The sequence below is a fragment of the Oncorhynchus tshawytscha genome, linkage group LG11 (genome assembly GCF_018296145.1).
Source record: "Oncorhynchus tshawytscha isolate Ot180627B linkage group LG11, Otsh_v2.0, whole genome shotgun sequence".
Lineage (NCBI taxonomy): Eukaryota > Metazoa > Chordata > Actinopteri > Salmoniformes > Salmonidae > Oncorhynchus > Oncorhynchus tshawytscha.
The window spans coordinates 151,683-166,161 of NC_056439.1; the positions used below are offsets into that span (position 1 = coordinate 151,683).

The following is a 14,479-nucleotide window of genomic DNA, read 5'->3' on the forward strand; positions in this document are numbered from 1 at the left end:
GTGTGTGTGTGTGTGTGTGTGTGTGTGTGTGTGTGTGTGTGTGTGCGTGTGCGTGTGCGTGTGTGTGTGTGTTCATGCGACAGGAAGGATGCAGGTATTGATAAGATAAAGATACGGTACACTGACAACGAGAATGAGGACATCTATGGAAACTACTGACAGATGGATGACAGGAGCTGTTGTGTGGAACAACAATAACATCATCACAAACGTAGATCTCTGTTGTCGTGTATCTGTCTGCAAATCTGACCCACGTGGGTGTATTTTACAGGAGCTGAATCGATGATAGACGGGAAATGGAAATACTGGTGTGTGTGTGTGTGTGTGTGTGTTGGACGGTAAAATAAAGACACATTGTATCTTATGTCTGTAATAATACTACACTGAGTGTACAAAACATTATGCTCTTTCCATGACATAGACTGACCAGGTGGATCCAGGTGAAAGCTATGATCCCTTATTGATGTCACTTGTTAAATCCACTTCAATCAGTGTAGATGAAGGGGAGGAGACAGGTTAAAGAAGGATTTCTAAGCATTGAGACAATTGAGACATGGATTGTGTACCATTCAGAGGGTGAATGGACAAGACAACATATTTAAGTGCCTTTGAACGGGGGATGGAATTATGTGCCACCGGTTGTGTCAAGAACTGGAAGGATTCAACAGTTTCCTGTGTGTATCAATAATGGTCCACCACCCAAAGGACAACCAGCCAACTTGACATCTGTGGGAAGCATTGGAGTCAACATGGGCCAGCATCCCTGAGGAACGCTTCGACACCTTGTAGAGTCCATGCCCCGACCAATTGAGGCTGTTCAAAAGGGCAAAAGTCGGGGAGTGCAATTCAATATTAGGAAGATGTTCTTAATGTTTTGTACACTCAGTGTATGTTGCTTATATACAAATGGGCATGGATCGTTACAATATACAGAACTCATTTTCTTCTGTGGGTTGAAGTCAAAATGTGTTCTATGAAAAAGCAAGATGGATACTATTGCATGATGATTGATGACATTTATATACTTCTGATGTTTTTATGTTAAAGTGACAGTTGATGCACTTACATTCTGATGGCACCTTATCGCTTAGTGATTTGTAATAACTGTCTAAAATCTCAAAGTTCCTCTGGTTTATCCTCTCTTGCAAAGAGATGTCTCCGAATCTGTACAGGGAGAATGAGAACATGAAAGGACAAGTTAATCTGTACAGGGAGAATGAGAACCTGAAAGGACAAATTAATCTGTACATGGAGAAAGAGCGCCTGAAAGGACAAATTAATCTGTACAGGGAGAAAGAGCGCCTGAAAGGACAAATTAATCTGTACAGGGAGAAAGAGCGCCTGAAAGGACAAATTAATCTGTACATGGAGAAAGAGCGCCTGAAAGGACAAATTAATCTGTACAGGGAGAAAGAGCGCCTGAAAGGACAAATTAATCTGTACAGGGAGAAAGAGCGCCTGAAAGGACAAATTCATCTGTACAGGGAGAAAGAGCGCCTGAAAGGACAAATTAATCTGTACAGGGAGAAAGAGCGCCTGAAAGGACAAATTAATCTGTACATGGAGAAAGAGCGCCTGAAAGGACAAATTAATCTGTACAGGGAGAAAGAGCGCCTGAAAGGACAAATTAATCTGTACATGGAGAAAGAGCGCCTGAAAGGACAAATTAATCTGTACAGGGAGAAAGAGCGCCTGAAAGGACAAATTAATCTGCACAGAGAACCTGAAAGGACAAATTAATCTGTACATGGAGAAAGAGCGCCTGAAAGGACAAATTAATCTGTACATGGAGAAAGAGCGCCTGAAAGGACAAATTAATCTGTACAGGGAGAAAGAGCACCTGAAAGGACAAATTAATCTGCACAGAGAACCTGAAAGGACAAATTAATCTGTACATGGAGAAAGAGCGCCTGAAAGGACAAATTAATCTGTACATGGAGAAAGAGCGCCTGAAAGGACAAATTAATCTGTACAGGGAGAAAGAGCACCTGAAAGGACAAATTAATCTGTACAGAGAACCTGAAAGGACAAATTAATCTGTACAGAGAACCTGAAAGGACAAATTAATCTGTACAGGGAGAAAGAGAGAACAAGTCTACAGTAAACATGTTGTCCTCCACGAATGACAGAGCGCTCCTTCTTATGTCAGTTAGTGACAATTATTGCATCATTTAATTTTAAGTACCGAAATTATATAGGTCGTAATGGGAGATATGCTTGTTCAAAGTTTGGTGGGGGGGAAAGTCTAATTAGCAGAAAAACCAATGGGGGGACCTTATAGGTGAGAAACGTGTTGGTCATGAGAGGCTGCATATATGAATCACATTTTATGATGGAACAGGAGACATGCTTGTTCAGTTTGGAATGTCAGTTGATTACTATAGCACCTCCCGTTACGGCAATCAGTGTGATTTTGTAAATGCCGGATCTCTATGACATGGAGCATCATTCACCCAAGTCTGAGATATGTGAGCAATGTTCTAATGGATGGAGACAGATCCACAGACCCCCTCCACAATGAAAGTACAAGTTGCGGGTCAGGGAGACTGATCGTGTGCATTCCAGAAGTGACTTAGGTCTGGCAGTCTTGAAATGATTGCAATAAATGACCACTAACACAGTTTCTTTCTGAATGTGAGCCTAACATCACGGCCACGATATCCTGTCTCAAACCAGGCTTACTGGCTGGATAGAAACAATCCTATTCGATGCTCCAAAGGCGATAACATTACACTGGGTGACAATGACCTTGGGAGCATGATGGGAAATGACTCTATAGACAACATCATTTCATCCAAAACAAATGATTTTCTCCCATAGTGTGTAACAGACGAAACTGAGGGATCAGTAAAGGCTGGTTGACTGAACTTCTACTTCAGTCAAAATGTCACTTAATCATGAACTGATGTCAATGGGAGAATAAGTGAACAATTGTAACTAAAGTGGAAGATATGATTTGCCCGTAAAAGAGAAAAGTGTTCCGGTACCTGTCTGCTATTGTCTGCTGTTCGTTGATTCCCACGTTGAAGAGCACCGGGTAAACCTGCAACGCCTTGCCCTCTTTGATCTCATGGGGTAACGTCTGGAAGGCCAGCTGTGGTAATGGCACTTCTACAGTATAATGGTCGCTGGAGGGAGGTAGGCGGGAGGGAGAGAGGGAAGGAGAGAGGGAGAGGAAGGGAGAATGGGAGGAGGGGAAAGAGAGAGAGAGTTGGAGGTCAGAAGGAAGTTAGGAAGGAAAGAAGGAAAGAACAAAGGAAGGAGAGAGGCAGGGAGGGAGGAGCGAAGAGTGAAAGAGAAAGTGTAAACAGAGATTTGATATGCGTGGACATGAAAGCATCACATACCAATGTTGAAGCACTTCACACCCATTCTTTTAACACTTCAAATCTGAGCACAAGCCTGAACAGAGGCTTGGTGGAGTCTGAAGTTACAGTAAGTAGGATGGCGTGATGTCCACACAACTTTCACTGGGCCTTGACATGGTACTGATTGGTCTGATAGTATTTCTTCACTATTTATCACCCATCTGACAGGTTTACTGGTTAACAGCACACGTCAGCATTAAGACAAATGTGTTGCAACTCCCGTTACTGAGATACAGGATCAGTTGTTTAAACAAACACAGTCAGGCTTCAGTGGGATATTTCCAAATAACGAAAACCAAATGTCTCACTTGGATTTTTTTGATGATCTGCTATACAATATTTTAGTGTCATGCTGAGAAAAGCTCCAAACACACATCTTTATTGATATAGGCTTTGTTGCCTATTTAACTTTTGACTCATGAGTCACGACCAATCAAAAACTGTCACGCCCTAGTCTAAGTATTTTGTGTTTTTCTTCATGTATTGGGTCAGGCCAGGGTGTGGCATGGGGTTTTTGTATTGTGGTGTGTTTTGTCTTGGGGTTTTGGTGTGTATGTATTGGGATTGTAGCTAGTGGGGTTATCTAGCAAAGTCTATGGCTGTCTGGAGTGGTTCTCAATCAGAGGCAGGTGCTTATCGTTGTCTCTGATTGGGAACCATATTTAGGCAGCCATATTCTTTGAGTTTGTCGTGGGTGATTGTCCTTAGTGTCGTTGTTCCTACCTCTTTGTTTATTTACACAAGTATAGGCTGTTTCGGTTTTCGTTACGTTCTTTGTTTTGTAGTGTTTTGTGTTTATTCGTGTTTTCACGTTGTTCATTAAACATGGATCGCAATCTACACGCTACATTTTGGTCCGACTCTCCTTCACCAAAAGAGAACCGTTACAGAATCACCCACCGCAACGGGACCAAGCGGCGTGTCAACAGGCAGGAGCCACCGGAGAAGCAACAAAGGCAGCAACAGCGGCGCAATGAGGATTGGACATGGGACGATATATTGGATGGCAAGGGTTGCTATACATGGGAGGAGATCCTGGCGGGAAGGGATCGCCTTCCATGGGAACAGGTGGAGGCAGCGTGGAGAGCAGAGGCAGCCGGAGAGAAGAGCCGGCGATATGAGGGAACACGGTTGGCAAGGAAGCCCGAGAGTCAGCCCCAAAAATTTATTGGGGGGGGGGGCTCACAGGGAGTAGGGCTACGCCAGGTAGGAGACCTGCGCAAACTCCCTGTGCTTACCGGGGGGCAGGCACCGTGTTATGCAGTGGTGCGCACTGTGTCCCCAGTGCGGGTGCATAGCCCGGTGCGGTATATTCCAGCTCTGCATATCGGCCGGGCTAGATTGAGCGTCGAGCCAGATGCCATGAAGCCGGCTCTACGCATCTGTTCCCCAGTGCGTCTCCTTGGGCCGGGTTACATGGCACCAGCCTTGCGCTCGGTGTCTCCGGTTCGCCTGCATAGCCCAGTGCGGGCTATTCCACCTCGCCGCACTGGCAGGGCGACCGAGAGCATTCAACCAGGTAAGGTTGGGCAGGCTCGGTGCTCAAGAGCTCCAGTGCGCCTGCACGGTCCGGTCTATCCAGTACCACCTCCACACCCCAGCCCTCCGGTAGCAGCTCCCCGCACCAGGCTTCCTGTGCGTGTTCTCGGTCCAGTACCACCAGTGCCAGCACCACGCATCAGGCCTACAGTGCGCCTCGCCTCTCCAGCGCTGCCAGAGCCTTCCTCCTCTCCTGCGCTGTCGGAGTCTCCCGCCTGTTCAGCGCTACCAGAGCCTTCCGCCTCTACAGCGTTGCCGGAGTCTCCTGCCTGTTTAGCGCAGCCAGAGCTGCCAGTCTGCATGGAGCAGCCAGAGCTGCCAGTCTACATGGAGCAGCCAGAGCTGCCAGTCTGCATGGAGCAGCCAGAGCTGCCAGTCTGCATGGAGCAGCCAGAGCTGCCAGTCTGCATGGAGCAGCCAGAGCTGCCAGTCTGCATGGAGCAGCCTGAGCTGCCAGTCTGCATGGAGCAGCCAGAGCTGCCAGTCCGCATGGAGCAGCCAGAGCTGCCAGTCCACATGGAGCAGCCAGAGCTGCCAGTCCGCATGGAGCAGCCAGAGCTGCCAGTCTGCATGGAGCAGCCAGAGCTGTCAGTCTGCATGGAGCAGCCAGAGATGTCAGTCTTCATGGAGCAGCCAGAGCTGTCAGTCTGCATGGAGCAGCCGGAGAGGCCAGTCTGCAAGGAGATGCCAGTCTGCAAGGAGCTGCCAGTCTGCACGGAGCTGTCAGTCTGCAAGGAGCTGTCAGTCTGCAAGGAGCTGTCAGTCTGCAAGGAGCTGCCAGTCTGCACGGAGCTGCCAGTCTGCAAGGAGCTGCCAGTCTGTAAGGAGCTGCCAGTCTGCAAGGAGCTGCCAGTCTGCACGGAGCCGCCAGAGCTGCCAGTCTGTAAGAAGCCGCCAGAGCTGTCAGCCTATATGGAGCAGCCAGAGCCGCCAGTCAGCGTGGAGCAGCCAGATCAGTCAGTCTGCCATGATCTGCCAGTCAGCCAGACTCTTCCAGATCTGCCAGTCAGCCAGACTCTTCCAGATCCGCCAGTCAGCCAGACTCTTCCAGATCCGCCAGTCAACCGGACTCTTCCAGATCCGCCAGTCAACCGGACTCTTCCAGATCCGCCAGTCAGCCAGACTCTTCCAGATCCGCCAGTCAGCCAGGATCTGCCAGAGCCTTCCTCCTCTCCTGTGCTGTCGGAGTCTGAAGAGCCCCTTTGTCCCGAGCTGCCCCTTTGTCCCGAGCTGCCCTTCTGTCCCGAGCTGCCCCTCTGTCCCGTGTTATTAAGTAGGGTTGCCGTGGCTAGGAGGTCACGGAAGCGGACAAGGTGGAGGAAGACTACGGTGAAGTGGGGGCCACGTCCAGCACCAGAGCCGCCACCGCGGACAGATGCCCACCCAGACCCTCCCCTATAGGTTCAGGTTTTGCGGCCGGAGTCCGCACCTTGGGGGGGGGGTACTGTCACACCCTGACCATAGTTTACTTTGTATATTTCTATGTTTTGGTTGGTCAGGGTGTGAGCTGAGTGGGCATTCTATGTTTCATGTCTAGTTTGTCTATTTCTATGTCTGGCCTGATATGGTTCTCAATCAGAGGCAGGTGTTAGTCATTGTCTCTGATTGGGAACCATATTTAGGTAGCCTGGGTTTCACTGTGTGTTTGTGGGTGATTGTTCCTGTCTCTGTGTTTTCACCAGATAGGGCTGTTTCGGTTTTCGTTACGTTTCCACGTTTGTTGTTTTTTGTAGTTTTTGTATTGATTCGTGTTTTACGTTTGTTGATTAAACATGGATCGCAATCTACACGCCGCATTTTGGTCCGACTCTCCTTCACCAAAAGAGAACAGTTACAAAAACAGGTGTTTTATTTTTTACAATCGACTTGAAGTCGATTAGCCTGGATAACAGGAAATGGCTCACTGTAAGTCATGTGGAAGTTAACCTAGTCATTATTGTCAGATGGAAAATAAATGTTTTTAAGGACTTTTCAACCCTGGTTACCTCCCAAATTCGCTGCAGTATGTCTACTGCTTTCAGAATAAGTAGACTACCATCTACACCACCTCAATCAGTAGGTAGAATTGGTTAAATTGGAAAAGCTTAATCTCGGTTAACCCAGAACTAAAGTCTCATGTAATTGGTCAGCTGCTCGATTAAGTTCTGGGTCCATATGTGTTAAGAGAAGAGATGCTAGAACGAGGAGCGGAACCAGAACGGGGAGCTCCACCCTCTCTACAGGCTAAATGTGACCTCCCAATTATAAAAAAAACAAAATTTTCCTCCCCAATTTTGTGGTATCCAATTGTTAGTAGTTACAGACTTGTCTCATTGCTGCAACTCCCGTACGGACTCGGGAGAGGCGAAGGTCGAGAGCCATGCGTCCTCCGAAACACGACCCAACCAAGCCGCACTGTTTGCCGCACTGCTTCTTGACACAGTGCACATCTAACCCGGAAGCCAGCCGCACCAATGTGTCGGAGGAAACACTGTACACCTGGCGATCACAGGAGTCGCTAGTGCAAAATGAGACAAGGATATCCCTTCTGGCCAAACCCTCCCTAACCCGGACAACGCTGGGCCAATTGTGCGCCGCCCCATGGGCCTCCCGGGCGCAGCCGGCTGCGACAGAGCCTGGGCTCAAACCCAGAATCTCTGGTGGCACAGCTAGCGCTGCGATGCAGTGCCTTAGACTACTTTGCCTCCCGGGAGGCGCACTCCCCTTTCTAAATTTGAAATAGGCTAACACCTGCGAAATCATGATTTGTCCAAATAACCAGTGACGAAAAACCCAAACACAGGAACCACTGCTACTCATTATTCCACCCATCACATTTCTCGCTACCAGTTATGTTTACTGAGATCTGTCCAAGAGAGAATAGGAAAAGCTATACACCTGATACACCTGACAAAACAATTTGCCAAGTTGGATCAATAATAATGTATTACTCTGTATTACAGTATGATATGATGTATGAAGTCCCCAAGCTGATCTCAAAAAAACAAAACTACTTCACACTATGTAATCTCCTATGTAATGACAAAACCACTGGTTAAAGGATGCTGGGTAATAGAGTCTCACCGCCTGCCGATGACTACAGGTTGCAGGTCACAGGGGTTGTCTGTCTTGGCCAGGGTGATCTTGAAGGCCACCCGGTGCAGGTCTGAGATGCCCACCTCCATGTCCTCCAGCATGCCAATCTCCTCACCTGTAACAGCAACACCAATTAGTCAATTAGAGGTTACTTCCTGTTCTCTTGAAGTAGACAATCTGTTCGGGTCATAGTAGGAGAAATACACTGGGCAACAAAACGGGCAATAGGGCCCGGTTGCATAAAACAACTTAAGTTAATTTCCCCTTATCATTTCCCTTAAAGTTTCCTTAACTTTAAGTCAATTGCGCAAATAATTTTAAGGTGAATTCCCTCTTAAATTAAGTGAAAAGTTAAGGGTGCCCATGAGGTCCATAACTGCTTCATTCAGTATGGATATCAATGTAAACAGCATTTAGGGAGGTGATTGTTACTTAAATCTGTCCTGGTTACAGAAGGAAAACATCAACCAGCTAGCTACTTCGCTAAACAATGGAAGATGAACAATTCATAGCTACAAAGCTAGCTGGCTAGTTAGCTAGATACTCTGCAAACTAGCTTGACGTACTAGAAAGTACCATAAACAAGTTCAGAAGAAAGTAACTACATGAAGTGCTTTGTTATCTTCTGAGGCATTTAAAAAAATATATTGTCTTGATCGTAGAAGTTCTCTCTCTTTGATGAGACTTTTAGTCAGTGAATCAGGCAGTCTCCAATGTAACCAGATAATCTTTCTGCAGTACATGCCTTCAAACTATCCCTTACAAAAATGTACCATGGTACCACTATGGTACTTTAATTCATAACCATGGTAACCTTATTGTATTTTCACTAATACCATGGTACAGTCTTAATCTCAGCAAATGTACCATGGTTTTAGCCTTGAAGTATGATGGTACTACCATGAAATTACCATTGTACCTAAATATGACCATGGTATTGCATAATTTATACCATGGTATAGATCTGAATCATGGAAATGTACTGTGGTTTTAGCTTTGAAGTATGATGGTACTGCCATGCACCTAAATAATACCATAGTATTGCCTAATTTATACAATGGCATAGAAGTGGATCATGGAAATATAATGGTTTTAAACTGCATTACACATTCTATCATGGTAATGCACAATTATGACAAATGGTACAAACAATTATCAATTGGTACCATCTTTATTAATTGTGCGTTACTGTATAAAAGCATGTTATACAACTTCCTGTACTCTTTGTTAATCTTGAAGGACCTTTCAAACTGGGTAATCCTTTAGGTAAAAGTTACCCTTAGACACAGATCTCGGATGAGCTTACCTTCCCTCAATCCTAAACTCCACTGTTAGGGGTGTAAATGCAAAAACAGACCTTAGATCAGTGTGTAAGACAGTAGACCTTTGACCCTACTAGAGTACTCACTGTAGGTGCTTAGCAGGCTTTCAAACTGTGCCACCAGGCCCACTAGGTGGAGCTGCCTGAGGAAGCCCTTATCCTCCATCCCCGCGTACAGCCTCATGACGAAACCACAAGCCAACGCAGCTAGCTGCACACACACACACACACACACACACACACACAGGATTCAATTAAAAAGCAACACGGCACATCGTCAGGGTTCAATCAAAAAGCAACACGGCACACTATATAATTTACTATATACACACTATATAATTTACTACTATATTCACTATATAATTTATCCACATCCATTTATATATTTTTTATCTCTGTATCCAGTTGGGCAAAGGGTAAGGCATTCACACTAGGGCAGTCCCCACCCCCAAAAATATGTGTTTCAATAAATGTGTTTCAATAAAATCAACTACATGCATTGAGCTTGTCAGATGCTTTAAGCTTACTGTTTGATTAAATAACACACTAATTACTCAAGAGGGAGCCAGAGATCTAGATAACCAGGAGAAAAAAAACTTCACCTGACCCAACCATTCTCTCGCTCCTGCTGGCTTTCGCAGATTCGTCCGTTACTCTCCTGAAGTTGTCGGTAATAAGCTACACGAGGAGTCTGCAACCATTCTCATGTGGAATGCCAATTTATCTTACCCTTTCTACTGATCTGTGTGCCAGTTATAGTTATTCTATGCACATTTACATGGAAGACTTTAATTTAATTTATAATAAGGACTTCATTGCAGCCTGCAGATAGAAAATATCATGATAAAAAAAATATTCTGGGGCCCATTTCCAGTGAGCTCAAGACAGACACAGCTGGAGGGTATTTGCCCATGGGAAAAGATGCAGTGCTTGACTTGGGCAGAAACTCATCGGAGCTAGTAGCAGCACCTAGAATGTTCTAATGCTTGTGAATATTATGTCAAAAGTATTGTGGAGCTCCTGCACTTAAATATAAAACAGTAGCAGCACCCAAAATGAGTACGGGAACCTATTTAAGTCCAAGTCAAGCACTGATAAGGAGTAATCAGGTAGAACTATTTTATGTTTCCACTGGATCAGAGCATGACATTTTTCCCTTTCACGCTGAGTGGTTACCAAAAGGGAGAGAGCTGGAAAGATTTTTCAAATACATTGAGGAACTATTGTCATTCTCGACAGATGTAAAACACAAAAAAGACCGTTTGCTTGCTGTCTGAGGTGAAGAAAACGTTACTTTGAGAAGCTCCACAGCTCATTAGGGGTGGTGTATTAAGCCAATCAGAAATACTATCAGACATTGTATATTAGAAATTATAGGAATTAATGATGGTAAATGTACTACTGGTGATATATGTAATGAAACGGGATATACACTAACAACCAACCGTAAACAATTCACACAATGAAGTTGTGAAAAATGAATGTGCACAAATTGACAGGAGAGAGCTCATTCTGGAGAGAGAAGTGCATTGTGCATCTGGGTTCTGCATGGTCAATCCGACGTCTGCATTGGCCATGCAGCATTTACTGTGATACGGCCTCTGCAGAAATCAGGGCATTCATACTTCTTGAGCTTCACGGAGCAGTGAAGAGCTGTTGTGAAGGAAGTTGTCAAGGAAGTGAGATTGTGTTTATACAGGATGTACCGGCCCCAACTACCGTCAACCAATCATGTCAATGCAGAGCTATACAGAGCCCTCTGCATTGTTACAACATTTAAGAGGTGCATGGCGATGTGGTACAGAGCTTGACTTGACCTCTGCATGCCTCTGGAGGCTCCATAATTGCCTCACACCTTCCATATGGAGCCTCCGACCACATTTTCAGATCAAACAGAAATTGGCTTTTAGTCTAGGCCTTCGCAATGGATTAGTTCACTGAGATGGGCACAATTATATTTGTCTTTGTGTAATTACAGAAACACTTGGCCAAAAATAAATGCAGAGGTCCATGTCATTCCAGTCAACTAATGGGGTTCAGCCCTAATTCACACAAAAGCCTACCGCCCAACTGTGGACGGAGTTGACCCCCTGCTGCAGAGATTATGTCTGGAACATTATGACATTCTAATGCATTATCAGCTGATAAAAGACTTGTTTATCTAGGTCACAAGGTAATTCAAACAATCTCTGAATGTAATTTTCTTGCAAGTAGTCTGAGCTGCTGCCGGATCAGTTTCAAAGACTTGCCGGATCACTTCCAATTACTGCATTATGTTAGGATTAGGAGCTGTGTTTCAGTAGAAACATAGTCAGTGAAATGCTAACTAATCTCTTGTGTAAATTATGTAAACAAACACATGCCGTTGAATGGTGGTTTGATACTGTACATCATAACTAGCTTCCTAACAGCTGAAAAACGTTGGCATTGGTTAAAGAGCCTTGACATGACAAATCAATTGCAACAAATATCTATAGGCTGTTTCCAAAGTGGAGTCCTCATTTCACAGGTGGCCACCTACTGCCTGACTGAAGACCACATCCCTCCTCTGCTTGAGGAACAGTCCCTGGGGGATGCTGCAGGCCGCCTCCTGCAGCAGGACGAAGGTCATGGCCCTCCTGGCACGCACCACCACCTCCGCAACGCACTCCTTCAACCTCACCACCAGAGGGCAGAGCTGCTCCCGCCAATCCCCTTCTGCAACATACAGAGAGACATGTCAGGAGAGGACATGAGAACCATATATTACACAGTTTATGTTGGAATCTTGATGTGTCCTGATTTCACTACATCTTTAGTTGTGCTGATTAAGGAGCCTAGAAATGCATCAGCATTAAAGACGATGAGAATTGTTGATGAAAATGTTAGGTTGCCATCTTGAAGAATGTTTCAAAACTTCAGTTACGGTATGTTCTCCAAGGACTGAACACCCTTTCAGTGGTTTGTTTATATGTTTGCGAAATGTTTTGCAGCTGGTTGCAGCTCTAACACATCAAATTTAGTTGCATCTAAATTATTTGTTCATTGTTTAGATAGTTTGTTTAGCTTCTAGGGTCTCCAATTTAGAAACAATTGTGGATTCAAAACTTATCTGAAGCAAATATATATCAAACATCAGTGGGGTCAAGGTAGGGGTCAAGGCAGAAAGTCCATCCAGTTTTAGTGAGGTTTGAGAATGTAGTGGTCAAGTGGAGTGAACCCAAGAGGCTGGTGTTTCATAACCCCTGTTGGATACTGCAGTATAAACCCAAGAGGCTGGTGTTTCATAATGCCTGTTGGATACTGCGGTATGAACCCAAGAGGCTGGTGTTTCATAATGACTGTTGGATACTGCAGTATGAACCCAAGAGGCTGGTGTTTCATAATAACTGTTGGATACTGCAGTATGAACCCAAGAGGCTGGTGTTTCATAATGACTGTTGGATACTGCAGTATGAACCCAAGAGGCTGGTGTTTCATAATAACTGTTGGATACTGCAGTATGAACCCAAGAGGCTGGTGTTTCATAATGCCTGTTGGATACTGCAGTATGAACCCAAGAGGCTGGTGTTTCATAATGCCTGTTGGATACTGCAGTATGAACCCAAGAGGCTGGTGTTTCATAATGACTGTTGGATACTGCAGTATGAACCCAAGAGGCTGGTGTTTCATAACCCCTGTTGGATACTGCAGTATGAACCCAAGAGGCTGGTGTTTCATAATGCCTGTTGGATACTGCAGTATGAACCCAAGAGGCTGGTGTTTCATAATGTCTGTTGGATACTGCAGTATGAACCCAAGAGGCTGGTGTTTCATAATAACTGTTGGATACTGCAGTATGAACCCAAGAGGCTGGTGTTTCATAATGTCTGTTGGATACTGCAGTATGAACCCAAGAGGCTGGTGTTTCATAATGACTGTTGGATACTGCAGTATGAACCCAAGAGGCTGGTGTTTCATAATGCCTGTTGGATACTGCAGTAGGAACCCAAGAGGCTGGTGTTTCATAATGTCTGTTGGATACTGCAGTATGAACCCAAGAGGCTGGTGTTTCATAATAACTGTTGGATACTGCAGTATGAACCCAAGAGGCTGGTGTTTCATAATGCCTGTTGGATACTGCAGTATGAACCCAAGAGGCTGGTGTTTCATAATGACTGTTGGATACTGCAGTATGAACCCAAGAGGCTGGTGTTTCATAATGACTGTTGGATACTGCAGTATGAACCCAAGAGGCTGGTGTTCATAATGACTGTTGGATACTGCAGTATGAACCCAAGAGGCTGGTGTTTCATAATGTCTGTTGGATACTGCAGTATGAACCCAAGAGGCTGGTGTTTCATAATGACTGTTCCATGTCTCCTGGTCCATTTCCAGACGGACTGTTTTCATAGACGTGAAAGGATGAGAGATTGTCTGGCTTGACAGACTAAAGCTGACCAGGAGGCCCCCTCCTATATTAATACAAAAATATATAATTTTTAAAAAATATATTTTTCTCACAAAAGTAGTGCACTGGGCCTTTACTATTATTAGCGACCATATAGACCTCCATAGTGGACTGATGTAGACTTCCGTAGTGGACTGATATAGACCTCCATAGTGGACTGATGTAGACCTCCGTAGTGGACTGATGTAGACCTCCGTAGTGGACTGATATGGACCTCCGCAGTGGACTGATATAGACCTCTGTAGTGGACTGATATAGAAGAAAAATCTAAATGAAATCCATATTTGGTGTGACCACCCTTTGCCTTCATAACAGCATCAATTCTTCTAGGCACACTTGCACAATGTCAGGGTTTTTGTAGGCATATAGTCTAAATGTATGATTAAACAATTATACCAAACAGGTGCTAATGATCATCAATTCAATATGTAGATTGAAACACAATCATTAACTGAAACAGAATCAGCTGTGTAGGAGGAATAAAACTGGGTGAGGAACAACCAAACTCAACTACGGTAAGGTTGCTGAAGACAGGTTTCTGTCAAAAGTCATACACCATGGCAAGACTGAGCACAGCAACAAGACACAAGGTGGTTATACTGCATCAGCAAGGTCTCTTCCAGGCAGAAATGTCAAGGCAGACAGGGGTTTCCAGATGTCCAAGCTCTTTTGAAGAAGCACAAAGAAACGGGCAACGTTGAGGACCGTACACACAGTGGTCGGCCAAGGAAACTTACTGCAGCAGAT

The 14,479-nt window shown here is 45.0% G+C and overlaps 1 protein-coding gene across 12 annotated transcripts in view; it reads right to left on the minus strand.

The window, feature by feature from the left end:
• Nucleotides 1-14,479, minus strand: part of LOC112234711 (type II inositol 3,4-bisphosphate 4-phosphatase) — a 266,070-nt gene that overhangs the window by 38,164 nt on the left and 213,427 nt on the right. For 11 of the 12 annotated variants that reach the window (XR_006084508.1, XR_006084506.1, XR_006084507.1 and 8 more), the window contains 5 exons: nucleotides 11,825-12,000; nucleotides 9,391-9,514; nucleotides 7,971-8,097; nucleotides 2,988-3,128; nucleotides 1,067-1,164 (listed from right to left, as the gene is read on the minus strand). Coding sequence is in view for 9 of the 12 variants with exons in the window: in XM_042329620.1 (XP_042185554.1) it covers nucleotides 1,067-1,164; nucleotides 2,988-3,128; nucleotides 7,971-8,097; nucleotides 9,391-9,514; nucleotides 11,825-12,000 (666 nt within the window). In the remaining 3 variants the exon portion in view is untranslated. The remainder of the gene's footprint in view (nucleotides 1-1,066; nucleotides 1,165-2,987; nucleotides 3,129-7,970; nucleotides 8,098-9,390; nucleotides 9,515-11,824; nucleotides 12,001-14,479) is intronic. The other variant, XM_042329627.1, reaches the window with a different exon arrangement.